Source organism: Cajanus cajan, chromosome 9, assembly GCF_000230855.2.
Source record: "Cajanus cajan strain Asha chromosome 9, NIPB_CcT2T_4, whole genome shotgun sequence".
Taxonomy (NCBI): Eukaryota; Viridiplantae; Streptophyta; class Magnoliopsida; order Fabales; family Fabaceae; genus Cajanus; species Cajanus cajan.
The window spans coordinates 4,729,168-4,744,795 of NC_138525.1; the positions used below are offsets into that span (position 1 = coordinate 4,729,168).

At 34.8% G+C, this 15,628-nt stretch overlaps 2 protein-coding genes, 1 long non-coding RNA gene and 1 pseudogene across 3 annotated transcripts; all 4 read left to right on the plus strand.

Annotated features, from left to right (window-relative positions):
• The first annotated feature begins 998 nt into the window (after nt 1-998).
• On the plus strand, nt 999-9,076 carry LOC109796108 (abscisic-aldehyde oxidase). The gene is made up of 10 exons (XM_020355745.3): nt 999-1,280; nt 1,850-3,544; nt 3,886-4,145; nt 4,253-4,462; nt 4,642-4,860; nt 5,104-6,069; nt 6,395-6,490; nt 6,615-6,713; nt 7,046-7,235; nt 7,663-9,076. Exons 1-10 carry the CDS (start codon nt 1,136-1,138, stop codon nt 7,899-7,901), a joined length of 4,119 nt encoding a protein of 1,372 aa, XP_020211334.1. The 5' UTR covers nt 999-1,135; the 3' UTR covers nt 7,902-9,076.
• Nucleotides 9,077-9,691: 615 nt separating this feature from the next.
• On the plus strand, nt 9,692-10,213 carry LOC145951716 (putative aldehyde oxidase 4 pseudogene; annotated as a pseudogene).
• A 78-nt stretch (nt 10,214-10,291) lies between these two features.
• On the plus strand, nt 10,292-13,021 carry LOC109797487 (abscisic-aldehyde oxidase). Its single transcript, XM_029271031.2, has 3 exons — nt 10,292-11,352; nt 11,618-11,801; nt 12,235-13,021. Exons 1-2 carry the CDS (start codon nt 10,470-10,472, stop codon nt 11,620-11,622), a joined length of 888 nt encoding a protein of 295 aa, XP_029126864.1. The 5' UTR covers nt 10,292-10,469; the 3' UTR covers nt 11,623-11,801; nt 12,235-13,021.
• A 60-nt stretch (nt 13,022-13,081) lies between these two features.
• LOC145951767 (uncharacterized) lies at nt 13,082-14,582 on the plus strand. The gene is made up of 2 exons (XR_014429683.1): nt 13,082-14,017; nt 14,264-14,582. It is a non-coding gene; the product is annotated as an uncharacterized LOC145951767 (long non-coding RNA).
• Nucleotides 14,583-15,628: the final 1,046 nt, after the last annotated feature.

Sequence of the window (15,628 nt, forward strand, 5' to 3'; positions counted from 1 at the left end):
AGTCACTTCAAACAATCCTTTAAAATTCGATGGGTTTGGATGAAATTATTTTATGAATTTGGTATTTATAGATAACACTAGAAAGTCCTTCAAAATCCCTCACACACAAGAATCCTTTAAAATCCTTATATTTTTGAATACCAATGGATTGTTTTTTGAGTTGTAAAAAATCTCAAATGAATACCAATGGATTTTAATGGACTCTTTAAAAAAATTTTAAAATCCAGATTGAATACCACTGGATTGTTTTTAAGTGACATAAAATCCTGATTGAATACCAATGGACTTTTTTACTCAATTTTTTTTTATTAAAATCCTACAAAATCCTAAACCCATACACTCTCCTAAATTAGGTGTTTTGCCGAAAGAAAATAAATTACAAGAAAAAAAATACACAATAAGTAGATATTTAAAATACAATAAAATAATAGTAAATACATAAACATTATACGAAATTAATTTTCATCATTATTATTTTCAAAACGTTCCCAAATATGTTCAATAAAAAATAGTTGCTTCAAGAAACAACTCTCTCTTTTCTTCAAGTAACTCATGTTACCACGTCAGAATTATCCAGTGACAAGAAATCGGGGCTTGAGTTGCTTCACAGGACAAGCAACTCCCATTGGAGATGCTCTAGTAAATATCAGTTTAATTATTAATAATTTAATTACAACTTTAATTGCTCATTTAATATTTTTTTCAGTTTTTTACTTTTATTATTTTTATGAAAAATATTATAAAATAAGTTCTATGTTTAAGATTATATATTAAATTTGGAAGACCAAATCCCTTATTCAATGGTTTAGTTTATCTGAAATACAAATCATTGACCTGATCCTCTCAAAAACCAATTATACATGTAATCAATTATCAAAATAATTTAAAATTTTCACAATTTTTTTACAAGTTTACACCGAATGAAACAAAATCTATCTAACTACTAAAGCAGCAAAATCGAGAAGGAGAAGCAATGTACCAAATGCTCCCACGTCATGCACGTATTAATCATTCAGTTGACTTTGTTGTCAATTGTAAAGATACTAAAACAGCATAGTGATGATTGATCAGAGTCCTTTACTCGTGGAAAATTTGTATGCCTCTTTCTGAAACCTGACATAACAGTTGCGGAGCTATGGAGCTGAAGACACCAACAAGTTTGGTTTTTGGTGTCAACGGTGAGAGGTTTGAGCTTTCCAACGTTGACCCTTCCACCACTTTACTCGAATTCTTGCGAACACACACTAGTTTCAAGAGTGTCAAACTTGGCTGTGGTGAAGGTATATATGTGATTCTAGTGTATTCAACCATTTCTCTTGTTCACTCTCCTTTTTTGGGATGGATTGATTCTCTTGATTGTTGAATTCATCACATTTTATTGTTGTTTCCCTTCATGGATATTGATAGATACACTCTTCTACCTGCTTTGAGTTTCTGGATTTTCTTTTTTAATATCATTAGGCTTGTTGTTAACTAGTGAGAACCTTAATGGGTTTTATGGTCTTGGAATGATTTTCCAATTCTAGACAATTTTTGCAGTTAAATGTGTGTTCCTTTTCCAGTAACTTGCTGTTTTTGTACTGCCAAGCAAACTCTTGTTTTTTATGGTTTTGTATAGAAAATGAAGATGGAGAAGATGTTGGCCTTTAATAATCCTCCAAATCTTTTCAACTTAGAGCCTTCGGAAATGCTTTCGGAAAAAAAATTATAAAGAAAAAATGAAATATGTTAATAAATAAACTGCAGTAGGTAATTTGCATTTTTTTTTTGTTTTTGTAAAATGCTTCTGGAAAAGTTTATCCTGAGATACCTTTAATTCTTAATGTTTTGAGATGGTTGGTTGTTTCAGGTGGTTGTGGTGCTTGCGTAGTTTTAATCTCCAAATATGATCCTGTGCATGACAGAGTTGAGGATTTTACAGCAAGCTCTTGTCTCACACTACTTTGCAGCATACATGGATGTTCCATAACAACAAGTGAAGGCATTGGAAATAGTAAAGATGGGTTCCACCCAATTCATGAAAGAATTGCAGGATTCCATGCCACTCAATGTGGCTTCTGCACTCCTGGAATGTGTGTTTCCCTTTATGGTACTCTTGTCAATGCTGAAAAGACCAATCGTCCAGAGCCACCTCCCGGGTTTTCAAAAGTGTCTGCTTCTGAGGCTGAAATGGCCATTGCAGGCAACCTTTGTCGCTGTACCGGGTACAGACCCATTGCTGATGCCTGCAAAAGCTTTGCAGCTGATGTTGATATAGAGGATTTGGGGTTCAATTCTTTTTGGAGAAAGGGAGAGAGTAAGGACTTAAAGCTTAGTAGGTTGCCTCAATATGACCAAAATCACAATAATGTTAGATTTCCTTTGTTTTTGAAGGAAATCAAGCCATTTGTGTCCTTGGCTTCTGAGGAACACGGTTGGTATTGTCCCACTAGTCTGAAGGAGCTTCAGGGATTATTCGCATTAAACCATGCCAATGAGACAAGGATGAAACTTGTTGTTAGTAATACAGGCATGGGGTATTACAAAGATAATGAAGGCTATGATGTGTACATTGATCTAAGGGGCATTTCTGAGCTCTCAATGATCAGAAAGGATAGGACAGGGATTGAATTTGGAGCAACAGTGACAATATCTAAAGCCATTGAAACACTCAAGGAAGAGAGCAGAGGTGACTTTCTCTCAGATTATGTAATGATACTTAAAAAAATTGCTGAGCATATGAACAAAATTGCCTCAGGGTTTATTAGGAACACAGCCAGTGTAGGTGGCAATCTAGTGATGGCACAGAGGCATCATTTTCCCTCGGATATTGCTACAATACTTCTTGCTGTGGATTCAATGGTTCACATAATGACCGGTACACAATTTGAGTGGCTGACATTGGAGGAGTTTCTGGAAAGACCACCATTAAGCTTGGACAGTGTGCTTTTAAGCATTAAAGTTCCTAGTTTGAAACTCAGTGAAAGTGAATCTTCAGAACCAAGAGGTAGATTTCTCTTAGAAACATACCGAGCTTCTCCTCGACCTCTTGGAAACGCCCTTCCCTATTTGAATGCCGCTTTCCTCGCTAAGGTGTCTCCATGCAAGGATTCTGATGGAACTGTGATAGACACTTGTAGGTTGTCTTTTGGTGCTTATGGGACTAAGCATGCAATGAGAGCAAAATATGTTGAGGAATTTATAGCAGGAAAACTTTTAAGTGCTAGAATTCTATATGATGTTGTCAACTTGATTACAGCCACTATTGTACCTAAAGATGATACCTCACATGCTGCTTACCGTTCTAGTTTGGCAGCTGGTTTTATTTTTCAGTTCTTTAACCCACTGATTGGCAATCCTGAAAGAATAACAAATGGTTATTTAAATGAACATACTAATCTGTCATCTGTGAAGGATTTTGGATTAACAGAAAATCGGAAGCAGGTTCATCATGACAAAACTCCAGCCTTACTGTCATCTGGGAAGCAGGTCCTTGAAGCAGGTACTGAGTATCAACCCATTGGAGAGCCAGTCATCAAATCCGGTGCCGCACTACAAGCTTCAGGTTTGTTTAGCTCCAATTTATGATTTTGATAGATTCCATTTCTTTGTATCTCTATTGACATTTCAAAGTAGTAAATTATTGGGAACACCAAAGATAAAAAAGGTCCACTTACCTGTTGCTTGGCTTGGCTTAAAGTAGACATAACTGTGATTGGAAAGTTAACTTCAAATATCTCTCACCTTCCTTGCTTTAGAGTTTAGACTAATCTTTGACTGTGAGACTCAGGCATTTATTATATCCTGTTTTGATGCCTTTCAATAAGGGTTTATTGGTTTTCCGTATTTAGTTGTTTTAATATCTGTTCAGTAACAAGTACATATTTATCAATAAATCATGTATAGGTGAGGCTGTTTTTGTGGATGACATTCCGTCACCAAAAAATTGCCTGCATGGAACATATATTTATAGTGCAAAACCTTTAGCAAGGATAAAGAGTATAAAACTCAGCCCTGAATTGAAACTGGATGGAGTGAGGGGTATTATTTCGAGCAAAGACATTCCCAATGGGGGGCAGAACAGTGGATCAAAGTCTTCGTTTGGTGAAGAACCTTTATTTGCTGAAGAGATAGCTAAATGTGTTGGTGATCGACTTGCCATTGTGGTGAGTTTTAAATCTTAACATCTAACAATGTATGAGCTTCTGTTTCATTTCTTTGGAGACTGATATAATGAAATGCTTCCATTTTAGTCACCTTATAGCTTCTATAGGTTGCAGATACTCAGAAACTAGCAGATATGGCCGCAAACTCTGCTATTGTGGATTACAGTCTTGAAAATCTTGAACCACCTATCCTAAGTGTGGAAGATGCTGTTAAAAGATCTAGCATTTTTCAATTACCTCCTTTCTTCGTCCCAAGTCAAGTTGGTGATGTGTCAAAAGGAATGGCTAAAGCAGATCACAAGATTCTTTCTGCTGAGGTACATGTAGCATATTGTTTCCCTTTTTTCATCCTTCCACTCCTTTCTCACCTTTGTAGCCATCTCGACTTTGGTTTCTAACGTGATCTTTAAGTTTGTTTCTGAATAATGAATGTTGATGACTATATTGATCAAACATACTCTTTGTAATCATGTATCAAATGCAATGTTAAATGCAGTTGAAACTTGGGTCTCAATACTATTTCTACATGGAGACACAAACTGCACTTGCTGTACCAGATGAAGACAACTGCATTGTGGTTTACAGTTCAAGTCAATCCCCTGAGTATGTGCATGCTAATATTGCAAGATGCCTAGGTATTCCTGCAAATAATGTTCGTGTCATTACTAGAAGGGTTGGTGGAGGTTTTGGTGGAAAGTCCTTGAGATCTGTAACAGTAAGTTTTTAATTGTGTTCTATGCTTTTGACATTATTTCTTATTTATTGCAGATCTATTGTCATTTCTTGAACATGACTACTTAACATGTAGAGTCTAGGCATGAATATTTGAATTTTCCTTAGTTTGGAGAAGTCACAAGTGAAATGGAAAAAAGGCTTTTGGTTATAGTCATGTGCATTGGCAGCACATTTGTTATGACTTTTCCTATGAGTATGACATTCAAAATTTCAAATGTTGCAGTGTGCTACATCATGTGCATTGGCAGCACACAAATTGCGGCATCCGGTCAGGATGTATCTAAATCGAAAGACAGATATGATAATGGCTGGAGGAAGACACCCCATGAAGATAACTTACAGTGTTGGTTTCAAGAATGATGGGAAGATTACAGCATTAGAACTTGAAATCTTGGTTAATGCAGGAATATATGTGGATTGTAGTCCAATAATACCACGCAACATGATTGGTGCACTTAAAAAGTATGATTGGGGTGCTCTCTCTTTTGATATAAAGCTGTGCAGAACAAACCATCCTAGTAGAGCTGCAATGAGGGCCCCTGGGGATGTGCAAGGATCATACATTGCAGAAGCTATAATAGAAAAAGTTGCAGCTACACTTGAAATGGATGTAGATTCTGTAAGGAGCATTAACCTCCACACATACACAAGTCTCAAGGCATTCTATGAGGATTCTTGTGGGGAGCCTCATGAGTATACTATGCCTTTAATATGGAGCAAGTTAAATGCTTTCGCTAACTATGAAGTAAGAGTAGAAATGGTGAAAGAGTTTAACAGGACTAACACTTGGAAGAAAAGGGGGATTTCTAGAGTGCCAGTGATGTATGAGGTGACTCAAAGAGCTACTACGGGAAAAGTAAGTATTTTTTCAGATGGGTCTGTTGTTGCTGAAGTTGGAGGAATTGAACTGGGTCAGGGTCTTTGGACAAAGGTGAAACAAATGGTTGCATTTGCACTTGGTGCAGTTAAATGTGATGGAATTGATGGTCTCTTGGATAAAGTAAGGGTTGTACAATCTGATACAGTGAGCTTGATTCAAGGGGGGTTAACTGCTGGGAGCACCACATCAGAATCAAGCTGTGAAGCTGCTAGGCTTAGCTGTGATATCTTGGTTGAGAGGTTAAAGCCTCTCAAGGAAAAATTGCAAAAGGAAATGGGTTCTGTCAATTGGGAGACACTTATTATCCAGGTAGCGCCTATACTTTAAACATCAGTAAACAAAATACTATCTGCACTGATATTATTAAAAGTTTTTACCCTGTTATCTGATCACAAATTATTATGTACAGTGAGTTTCTTGACTTGAACGACAACTACTTTAAAAGTCATACTTTAAAGCTAACTTTTTTTCTTAATTTATAATTCATTAATCATATAATTGCACACTCCTCTTATTCTTATTATTTTCCCTTATAATTGTTATCTTTTAATTGACATCTTGTTTATTTTTATTTTTCTAGCTCACAAGAAAACATATTGAATTACTATATTACTGACAATTTATCAACAAACAGGCATATGCACAATCTGTGAATTTATCAGCATCTTCATTTTATGTACCCAGTACTAATTCCAGTAGATACATTAATTATGGTGCTGCAGTAAGTGAGGTAAGTTTGTTTATCTCAAATCAAAATTGAACTGTCCCATGTTCATTAGTTGAATTCAATGTTAAGCACTTATGTCATATAATCACAGAAGTCATCTTACTAAATAATGGACATTATTTGTCAGGTGGAAATAGATCTTGTGACTGGAGAAACCAGATGTTTGCAGACAGATATTATCTATGATTGTGGACAGAGTCTCAACCCAGCTGTGGATTTAGGACAAGTAAGCTATGTATAAATTGCCATACAATCTCAACATTAGCATCAACGTCCAATTTAACTCAAAACGTTTTTGGTTGGCCCTAGAACGTTTTTGGTCTCTTTATTATCACTTCTATTAGCCTGATCAAACTTTATTACTTCTATGTATAAATTCCACTCCTTTCAATTCAAACTTTACACCTTGGTTTTTTTTTATTTTTTTATTTTTATTTATTTGAAATAGATTAGGTATGGGTTAGTTTGGTACTTTGATTCGTTTTCCTGAAGTTGTCAGCATATCAAATTACCATGTCTGAATAACTCATTTGATAACAAAATAATTGCATGTTGCAGATTGAAGGATCTTTTATACAGGGGTTGGGTTTTTTCATGCTTGAAGAATATGAAACAAATCTTGATGGTTTGGTCTTGGTAGATGGCACGTGGAACTACAAAATTCCTACATTAGACACTATTCCTCAAAAGTTTAATGTTCAAATCCTCAACAGTGAGCACCACCCACAACGTGTTCTCTCTTCAAAGGGTATGACACGGAAATTCTCAAAAATAAATCATAAAGTATTAAACTATGTCTGCATATTTTTCCCCACATAAATGCAAATTACTTGAAACATGAGTTTTATGCATATTTCCTTTCCTTAATTCATCATATTTTTTATGAATGGTTTGACTTGAATCTTGATGCCACCAAATAGATTACATGAATATGGTTGGAACAATGAATTTAATTAGCTACCGAAAATGTAAAGATCTTTTGTGAATGTAAAGATCTTTTACACTAAAGATTATCATTATGCTGTTGATTTTTGTGATAATTACTTTAGAAGTTGTATCTAAGTTGATTACTATTTAGTTTACTGTTACTGTTGATATGATTGAGAAAGGAATCACCTATACTGGTTGAAAAATCATTAAATGAAGAATTAAAAAAAAAAGAAATTTGTTTGCAGCTTCTGGTGAGCCTCCATTACTTCTGGCAGTTTCTGTTCACTGTGCCACAAGAGCGGCTGCCAAAGAAGCAAAGAAACAGCTTCTATCATGGAGCAACTTGGATGGACCAGATTCAACATTTCAGTTGGAGGTCCCTGCAACAATGCCTGTGCTCAAGCAACTCTGTGGACTCGACATTGTGCAAACATACTTGAAATGGAAAATGGGCAGCATGGGAAGGAACTCAAATCATCTATAGAATATACAACAATGATTTAACTAAAAATAAAATCTTGGGGGTGAAAAAATAGGTTGTGTTTTCTTTCATCTCACCACTTAGATAAATGTAAGGATTACAAGTCTAATATAACATAAATGTTATTAAATATTAATTGTCTTATTAATCAATTAAGCTTATTATTAATTTTTATATTTTTAAAATCAGACCAATAATTATACCAATGATGATACGGATTTAAGATTTGATCGTTCAAATATAGTTAATCAGTAAAGATTAAACAATATTTTTAAAATCATTTTTTATTAATATGTTAATATTAAACAAAACAAAAAATATAATACTATTACTCCTCTGTTCAATAATAAGTATTATGTATGAAAACATTTTTTTTTTCAATTTATCAAATGTAAGCACGGATCATCTTTATTTCTCTAGTAACTAGTAATAACAATGGGATTGTTAAATAAATAAAAGTTAGGTTAATATCATTAGTAAGACTAAATATATATTTATTCAACTTGTTCCTAATCCTTAAAATTTCCAATAAAGCAACATACATAGCATAAATGAAGCTAGTTTGCTCGTCAAGGGCAGCATCTAAAGCATACATCGAGACTAGAACTAGTAATTAAGCACGAAGCATCTAATTACTAGCTGTTTTTCTCTGCGCCTTCAAATGGACTCAAAAGTGTAATTTAAGATCATTAACTTGTAAGCGGAAACCATTGCATAAACACAATACTTTCGGGCTAGAGTGTTACAAATAGATTGGGGAGGATCCGATCATGTACCACCACATTCCAATTTAGACTAATATTGGCATTTGCAAGTCCCACATCGTTTAGAATATTTGACAAAGCAGTCTTTATAAGCTTCTGACAAGCACGTCAGTTCGCCGAGCTAGCTAACATTAGCTTGTGACCCAAGTGGGGGCATCAATGTGATGGGACAAGGCTTTGCCTTAGCCAGGCTGGGTGGCTGCATTATGCTGGCCTGCCCGCTCCAAGTCGAGAGTTGAGTCATGGGATCTGGGCGAAGGCACAGGTCTCCTGGTTCCTAGACTAGAGGGCACCGCGTGAGGCTGGTTTCACAGAGCAGCGATCACCTCTGCCTCTCGACAGTGGAGGGATTACAGGCTGCTGCACTTCTAGCCCATTGAAGCCCGACTAACTTAGCTCTTGAACCATCATTTTTTATTTCACCCTTGAAAATAAACTTTGGAGTTTTTGTTTTATACTGTATTCGGAGGATTCTTTTCTTATGTTTATATTTTACCCTCGTGCCCAAACTTGAAGATTTAACAAACTGTCATTTATCAAAGCATGTGCCAAAATACTACATGATTGAAAAAGGCAGCAATGTTTCTATGGTCAGGATTTCCCTTGAAAAAAGATAGTATTATTCTCTTCGTACAACATTTTTACAATATTTTGACTTGTCTAGTTTACTATTCTTTCAATTCAGTAAAAGTGTCGTACAGATTTTGAGTAAGAATTATTCTATGGAAAATGCATCGAATGCAAGGATAACAAAAGCTATTAAGGAGGCAAAATGGAGAAGCAATGTGCCAAATGTTGAAAAGATAACAAATGATTACAGACATAACATAACCGGATAACTCTCTTCTGTTGCTGAAAAGTGAAATAACAGTGTTGAACTATGGAGCTGAATACACCAATAAGTTTGGTTTTTGGTGTTAATGGTGAGAGGATCGAGCTCTATGACCATCAACCACTTTACTCGACTTCTTGCGTATTCCCACTTGCTGAAGTTAGCTACATAATCACATCACACCATTCCCTTTTGTCATGAAAATTGCTCTTGTTGTTTCTGATAATTTTGTCATGAAAATGAAGCAGGAAAAGATGTTGCCTTTTAGTGATCCTCGAAATCATTTCAACTTAGTACTTCGTGTTTTGACATGGTTATTTGTTCCAGGTGGTTGTGGTGCTTGTGTAGTATTAATCTCCAAATATGATCCAGTGCTCGGCAAAGTTGACTATTTCACGGCAAGCTCTTGTCTCACACTACTTTGCAGCATACATGGATGTTCCATAACAACAAGTGAAGGCATTGGAAATAGTAAAGATGGGTTCCACGGTTTCCACCCAATCCATGAAAGAATTGCTGGAGTCCATGCCACTCAATGTGGCTTCTGCACTCCTGGAATGTGTGTTTCCCTTTATGGTACTCTTGTCAATGCTGAAAAGACCAATCGTCCAGAGCCACCTTCTGGATTCTCAAAAGTGTCTGCTTCAGAGGCTGAAATGGCCATTGCAGGCAACCTTTGTCGCTGTACCGGTTACAAACCCATTGCTGATGCCTGCTAAAGCTTTGCAGCTGATGTTGATATAGAGGATTTGGGGTTCAATTCTTTTTGGAGAAACAGAGAGAGCAAGGACTTAAAGCTTAGTAGGTTTGCCTCAATATGACCAAAATCACACTAATGTTAGATTTCCTTTGTTTTTTTTGAAGGAAATCAAGCTATTCGTGTCCTTGGCTTCTGAGGAACACTGTTGGTATAGTCCTACTAGTCTGAAGGAGCTTCAGAGATTATTGGCATTAAACCAAGCCAATGCGACAAGGATGAAACTTGTTTTTAGTAATACAGGCATGGTATATTACAAAGATAATGAAAGCTATGATGTGTACATTGATCAAAGGGGCATTTCTGAGCTCTCAATGATCAGAAAGGATAGGACAGGGATTGAAATTGGAGCAGCAGTGACAATATCAAAAGCCACTGAAGCACTAAAGGAAGACAGAAGAAGTGACTTTCTCTCACATTATACAATGATACTTGAAAAGATTGCTGACCATATGAACAAAGTTGCCTCAGGGTTTATTAGGAACACAGCCAGTGTAGGTGGCAATCTAGTGATGGCACAGAGGCATCATTTTCCCTCGGATATTGCTACAATACTTCTTGCTGTGGATTCAATGGTTCACATAATGACTGCTACACAATTTGAGTGGCTGACATTGGAGGAGTTTCTGGAAAGACCACCAATAAGCTTGGATAGTGTGCTTTTAAGCATTAAAGTTCCTAGTTTGGTTCTCAATGAAAGTGAATCATCAGGGCAAAGAAGTAGATTCCTCTTAGAAACTTACCGAGCTTCTCCTCGACCCCTTGGAAATGCCCTTCCTTACTTGAATGCTGCCTTCCTGGCTAAGGTGTCTCCATGCAAGAATTCTGATGGAACTGTGATAGACACTTGCAGGTTGTCTTTTGGTGCTTATGGGACTCAGCATGCAATGAGAGTAAAAAATGTTGAGGAATTTTTAGCAGGAAAACTGTTAAGTGCTAGCATTCTATATAATGTTGTCAACTTGATTATAGCCACTATTGTACCTAAAGATGATACCTCACATACTGCTTACCGTTCAAGTTTGGCAGCTGGTTTTATTTTCCAGTTCTTTAACCGACTGATAGACAGCCCTGAAAGAATAACAAATGGTTATTTAAATGGTATGTTTGTTATTACTCAATCACACTCTCACGTATAACAAGTTTGTTTGATAATTTATTGATTTTTATAATAATTATCCTAAAACTCATACTTGTATCAAATGAAGGACCAACTCAACTCAACTTTAAGCTTTAAGCAATAATGTTTTTGGCCTCTTACTATCACTTCTATTAGCTGGATCTTTTACATTCTCTTGTTTAATTAATTGCAAAACATCGATGGTTTTTTCTCTTCATTTGATAACGAAACAATTGCGTGTTGCAGATTGAAGGATCTTTTATCCAGGGATTGGGTTTTTTCATGCTTGAAGAATATGAAACAAATCTTGTATGGTCTTGGTAGATGACATGGAACTACAAAAGTCCTACATTAGACACTATTCCTCAAAAGTTTAATGTTCAAATCCTCAACAGTGAGCACCATCAACAACGTGTTCTCTCTTCAAAGGGTATGGCATGGGAATTCTCAAAACTAAATTAAGTATTAAACTATGTCTGCATATTTTTTCCATCGTAAATGCAAATTACTTGAAACATGGAGTTTTATGCATATTTTCTTTCCTTAATTCGTTATATTTCTATGAATGGTTTGATTGATGCCATCAAATAGATAACATGAATATGGTTGGAAAAAAGAATTTAATTAGGTGATGAATATGTATATCTTTTAGTGAATGTAAAGATCTTTTACACTAAAGATTATCATTATTCTAATATTGTTGGTTTTTATGATAATTACTTAAAAAGTTATATCTTACTTGATTTCTAATCAGTTTCTTGTTGATTTCTAATATTACTGTTAATATTGAGAAAGGATTCGACTATACTGGTTGAAAAATCATTAAATGAAGAATTAAAATAAAATAAAATTTGTTGATGCAGCTTCTGGAGAGCCTCCATTACTTCGGGCAGCTTCTGTAGTGCGGTGCTGTCTCACTCACATGACATCTTGCGCATGATAAATTTGCTGAGAATTTTGGACACTACTGAATCCGTTCATATTTATGTTCAGTTCTGGCATGATAATATTTATATAAAGTAACACTGATTTGATGACACTTACTACTATACCCAATGTCACATGGGTGGATTGATTCTCATATCTCTGAATGACTCCGATTGTGTCCTACTTTCACCTGCTACCCCATCCACGTACCATCTCGCACTGCACGTGTTGCCCTATCCATGTAACATCTCGTACGAGACATGGCAAATTTAAGTATAGTGACGTCACATCTTAATAGTATATAGCTCAACTTTTATATATTATAAATAGATAAATAAATACTGAAATTAAAAAAAAATGAATAATCATTAATAAGACAAAATATATTCTTTATTATTAAACATGTTCATATATATTTAATTTAACTTGTCTTTTAAATTTAGTGACATTTTGTATCTCCCACGTAACTTATGTATCTTTCTTTAATCTCAACGTAATTTTATAAATTATTTTTAAGCTATAGATAAAGTCAACATTGAATATATAAGTGCAAAGATAACTTTTATTTTATAATTTATTTTTGTAAAATCATGTTAGACATAAATTCATATTATCTTATAGTATTTGAGTTATCTTATATTAAAAAAATAATAATAATAAACAAAAAAAATCCGCTACCATTTATACCTACAAACCCAATAATGAAAGACATACAAATATCTTCTTATGAACCAATTTTGGATTTTGTATTGCTGTAACTCGTATTGTAAGAAGCTAAAACTTACCAAAGTATGTTTTATCTCTTTGAAGAAAAAAAACTTATACGTAATTAAAAATCAAACTATTCTCTACATACTTAAAGGATCCCATCATCTACTTTGTTGGTATCTAAATCTATATGGATTGTTTGTTGCGATTCTTCCCTTATCACCCCACCTCCACTCCTTTCCCCTCATTTGCACTCACACTCGTACCTCTCTTACTTTTTTAAGCATTATTATTGATTATTTTTCACAAATTCACAGTCATGGATAGACGTGTCCCAATCCTTATATTGCACAAGGCAACACAACCTAAATGAAGCATCTAAAGCATACATCCAGACTATCTATAAGTAGTCATTAAGCACCAAGCACCAAAATAGCTGTTTTTCTTTGCGCCTTCAAATGGACACAAGAGAGTAAGATCATTTACTTGTAAGCGGAAGCCATTGCATAAACACAATACTTTCGGGCTAGACTCTAGAGTGCTACAAATAGATTGAGGAGGATCCGATCATGTACCACCACATTTCAATTTAGACTAATATTGGCATTTGCAAGTCCCACATCGTTTAGAATAATTGACAAAGCAGCCTTTATAAGCTTCTTACAAGCATTTCAGTTCGCCGAGCTGGGTAACATCAGCTTGTGACCCAAGTGGGGGCATCCTTGTGATGGGACAAGGCTTTGCCTTAGCCAGGCTGGGTTGGAGGCTGCATTATGCTGGCCTGCCCGCTCCAAGTCGAGAGTTGAGCCATGGGATCTGGGCGAAGGCATAGGTCTCCTGGTTCCTAGACTAGAGGGCACCGCGTGAGGCTGGTTTCACAGAGCAGCGATCACCTCTGCCTCTCGACAGTGGAGGGATTACAGGCTGCTGCACTTCTAGCCCATGAAGCCCGACTAACTTAGCTCTTGAACCATCATTTTTTTTTCCTTGTCAAGCTAGGCTGTGGTGATGGTATATATATGTTTATGTTTGTCTGTTCAACCATTTCTTTCTCACTTTTTTTTGGGATTGATTCTCTTGACTGTTGAATTGGTTAGATTTTGGTGTTGTAAATTTGTAATGTTGTTTCCCTTGATGGATATGGATACACTCTTCTACTTGCTTTGAATTTTGGTGACAACCTTAGTGGATTTTATGGTCATGGACTGATTTTCCTATCCAGACGATTAATGCAGTTATTTTGTGTTCCTTTTCCAGATACTTGCTGTTTTTGTCCCGCGTAGCATAAATAATTGTTACATATTTGCAACTTGAATCATCTGTTTGATGTTTAAGATATAAGTGGCAGTAATGGTTTCTAATTCCACTTATTATTGAGCTGGGTATTTTTTCTCCATAACATAAGAAGGGTTGTTAACAAGAAGATTTGAGAACAAGAGAAGTCTTATCCCCTAACTGAAGTTACATGGATGACATGATACTGTTCCTCAAAAGTTTAATGTTCAAATCCTCGACAGTGAGCACCACCGACATCGTGTTCTCTCTTCTGTAGGAAAGTTTCACATTGCCTATTTAAGTTTTGGAGTATAGTTTATATATATCTCTTAAATATAACTTTATATAGATCTTCTTGATAAGCGGGTGTTGGAACTGAGAATTTTGGTTTGAGACTGTTAAAATATAAACAAGTCCTGCATCAATAAAATAAAGCAAAAAAAATTAACAAATTATATAACATAAACATACTTTAATGATTGAGAAGTCTTTTAGGTGATGATCAAAAACAAAACTTTGAAGATTTAGACCTAAAGCAGATAATATCTCATCGTTATGGAATATACTTGTATAATAACTTTATAAAAATAATACTTATAAAATTCTCTCAAACAAATACCATAAAATAACCCCAACACCAACGGTCAAGAAAAGTCCCACTTCGCCTCAATCTGCATAATTTTTCCTCATAAAGCTAATTACTTGAAATATGGAGTTCTATGCATATTCCCTTCCCTTAATTGGTTATAATTTTATTAATGGTTTGACTTGATGTCATCAAATAGATAACATGAATATGGTTGGAACAAAGAATTTAAGTAGGTGCTGAAAATGTAAACATTTTTAACACTAAACATTATCATGTATTTTAATATTGATGATTAGTGATTTAATTACTTTAAAAGTTATATTTAAGGTGATTTTTAATTATTTGATGGTTAATATGATTGAGAAAAGATTCAACAATACTGGTTGAAAAATCATTAAAGGAAGAATTAAAAAAAAAAATTGTTGGTGCAACTTCTGGTGAGCTGCCATTACTTTTGGTAGTTTCTACTCACTCTGCCACAAGAGCAACTGCAAAAGAAACAAAGAAATAGTTTCTATTACGGAGCAACTTGGATAGATTAGATTCTATCATGTATTTTAAAATATTTTAAAAAGCTAATTTATTCATAAAATTATTTTAAACTTAAAATTTAAAATTATTATTTTATTAATTATTAATTCTAAAGTCTAATTAATATTAATTTTAATAAAATATTATAATTTGACTGTTATAATAATTTTAATAAATTCTAAATGATCAAACATTTTAAAATTAATAATTTTTAATTCTTGTGATTA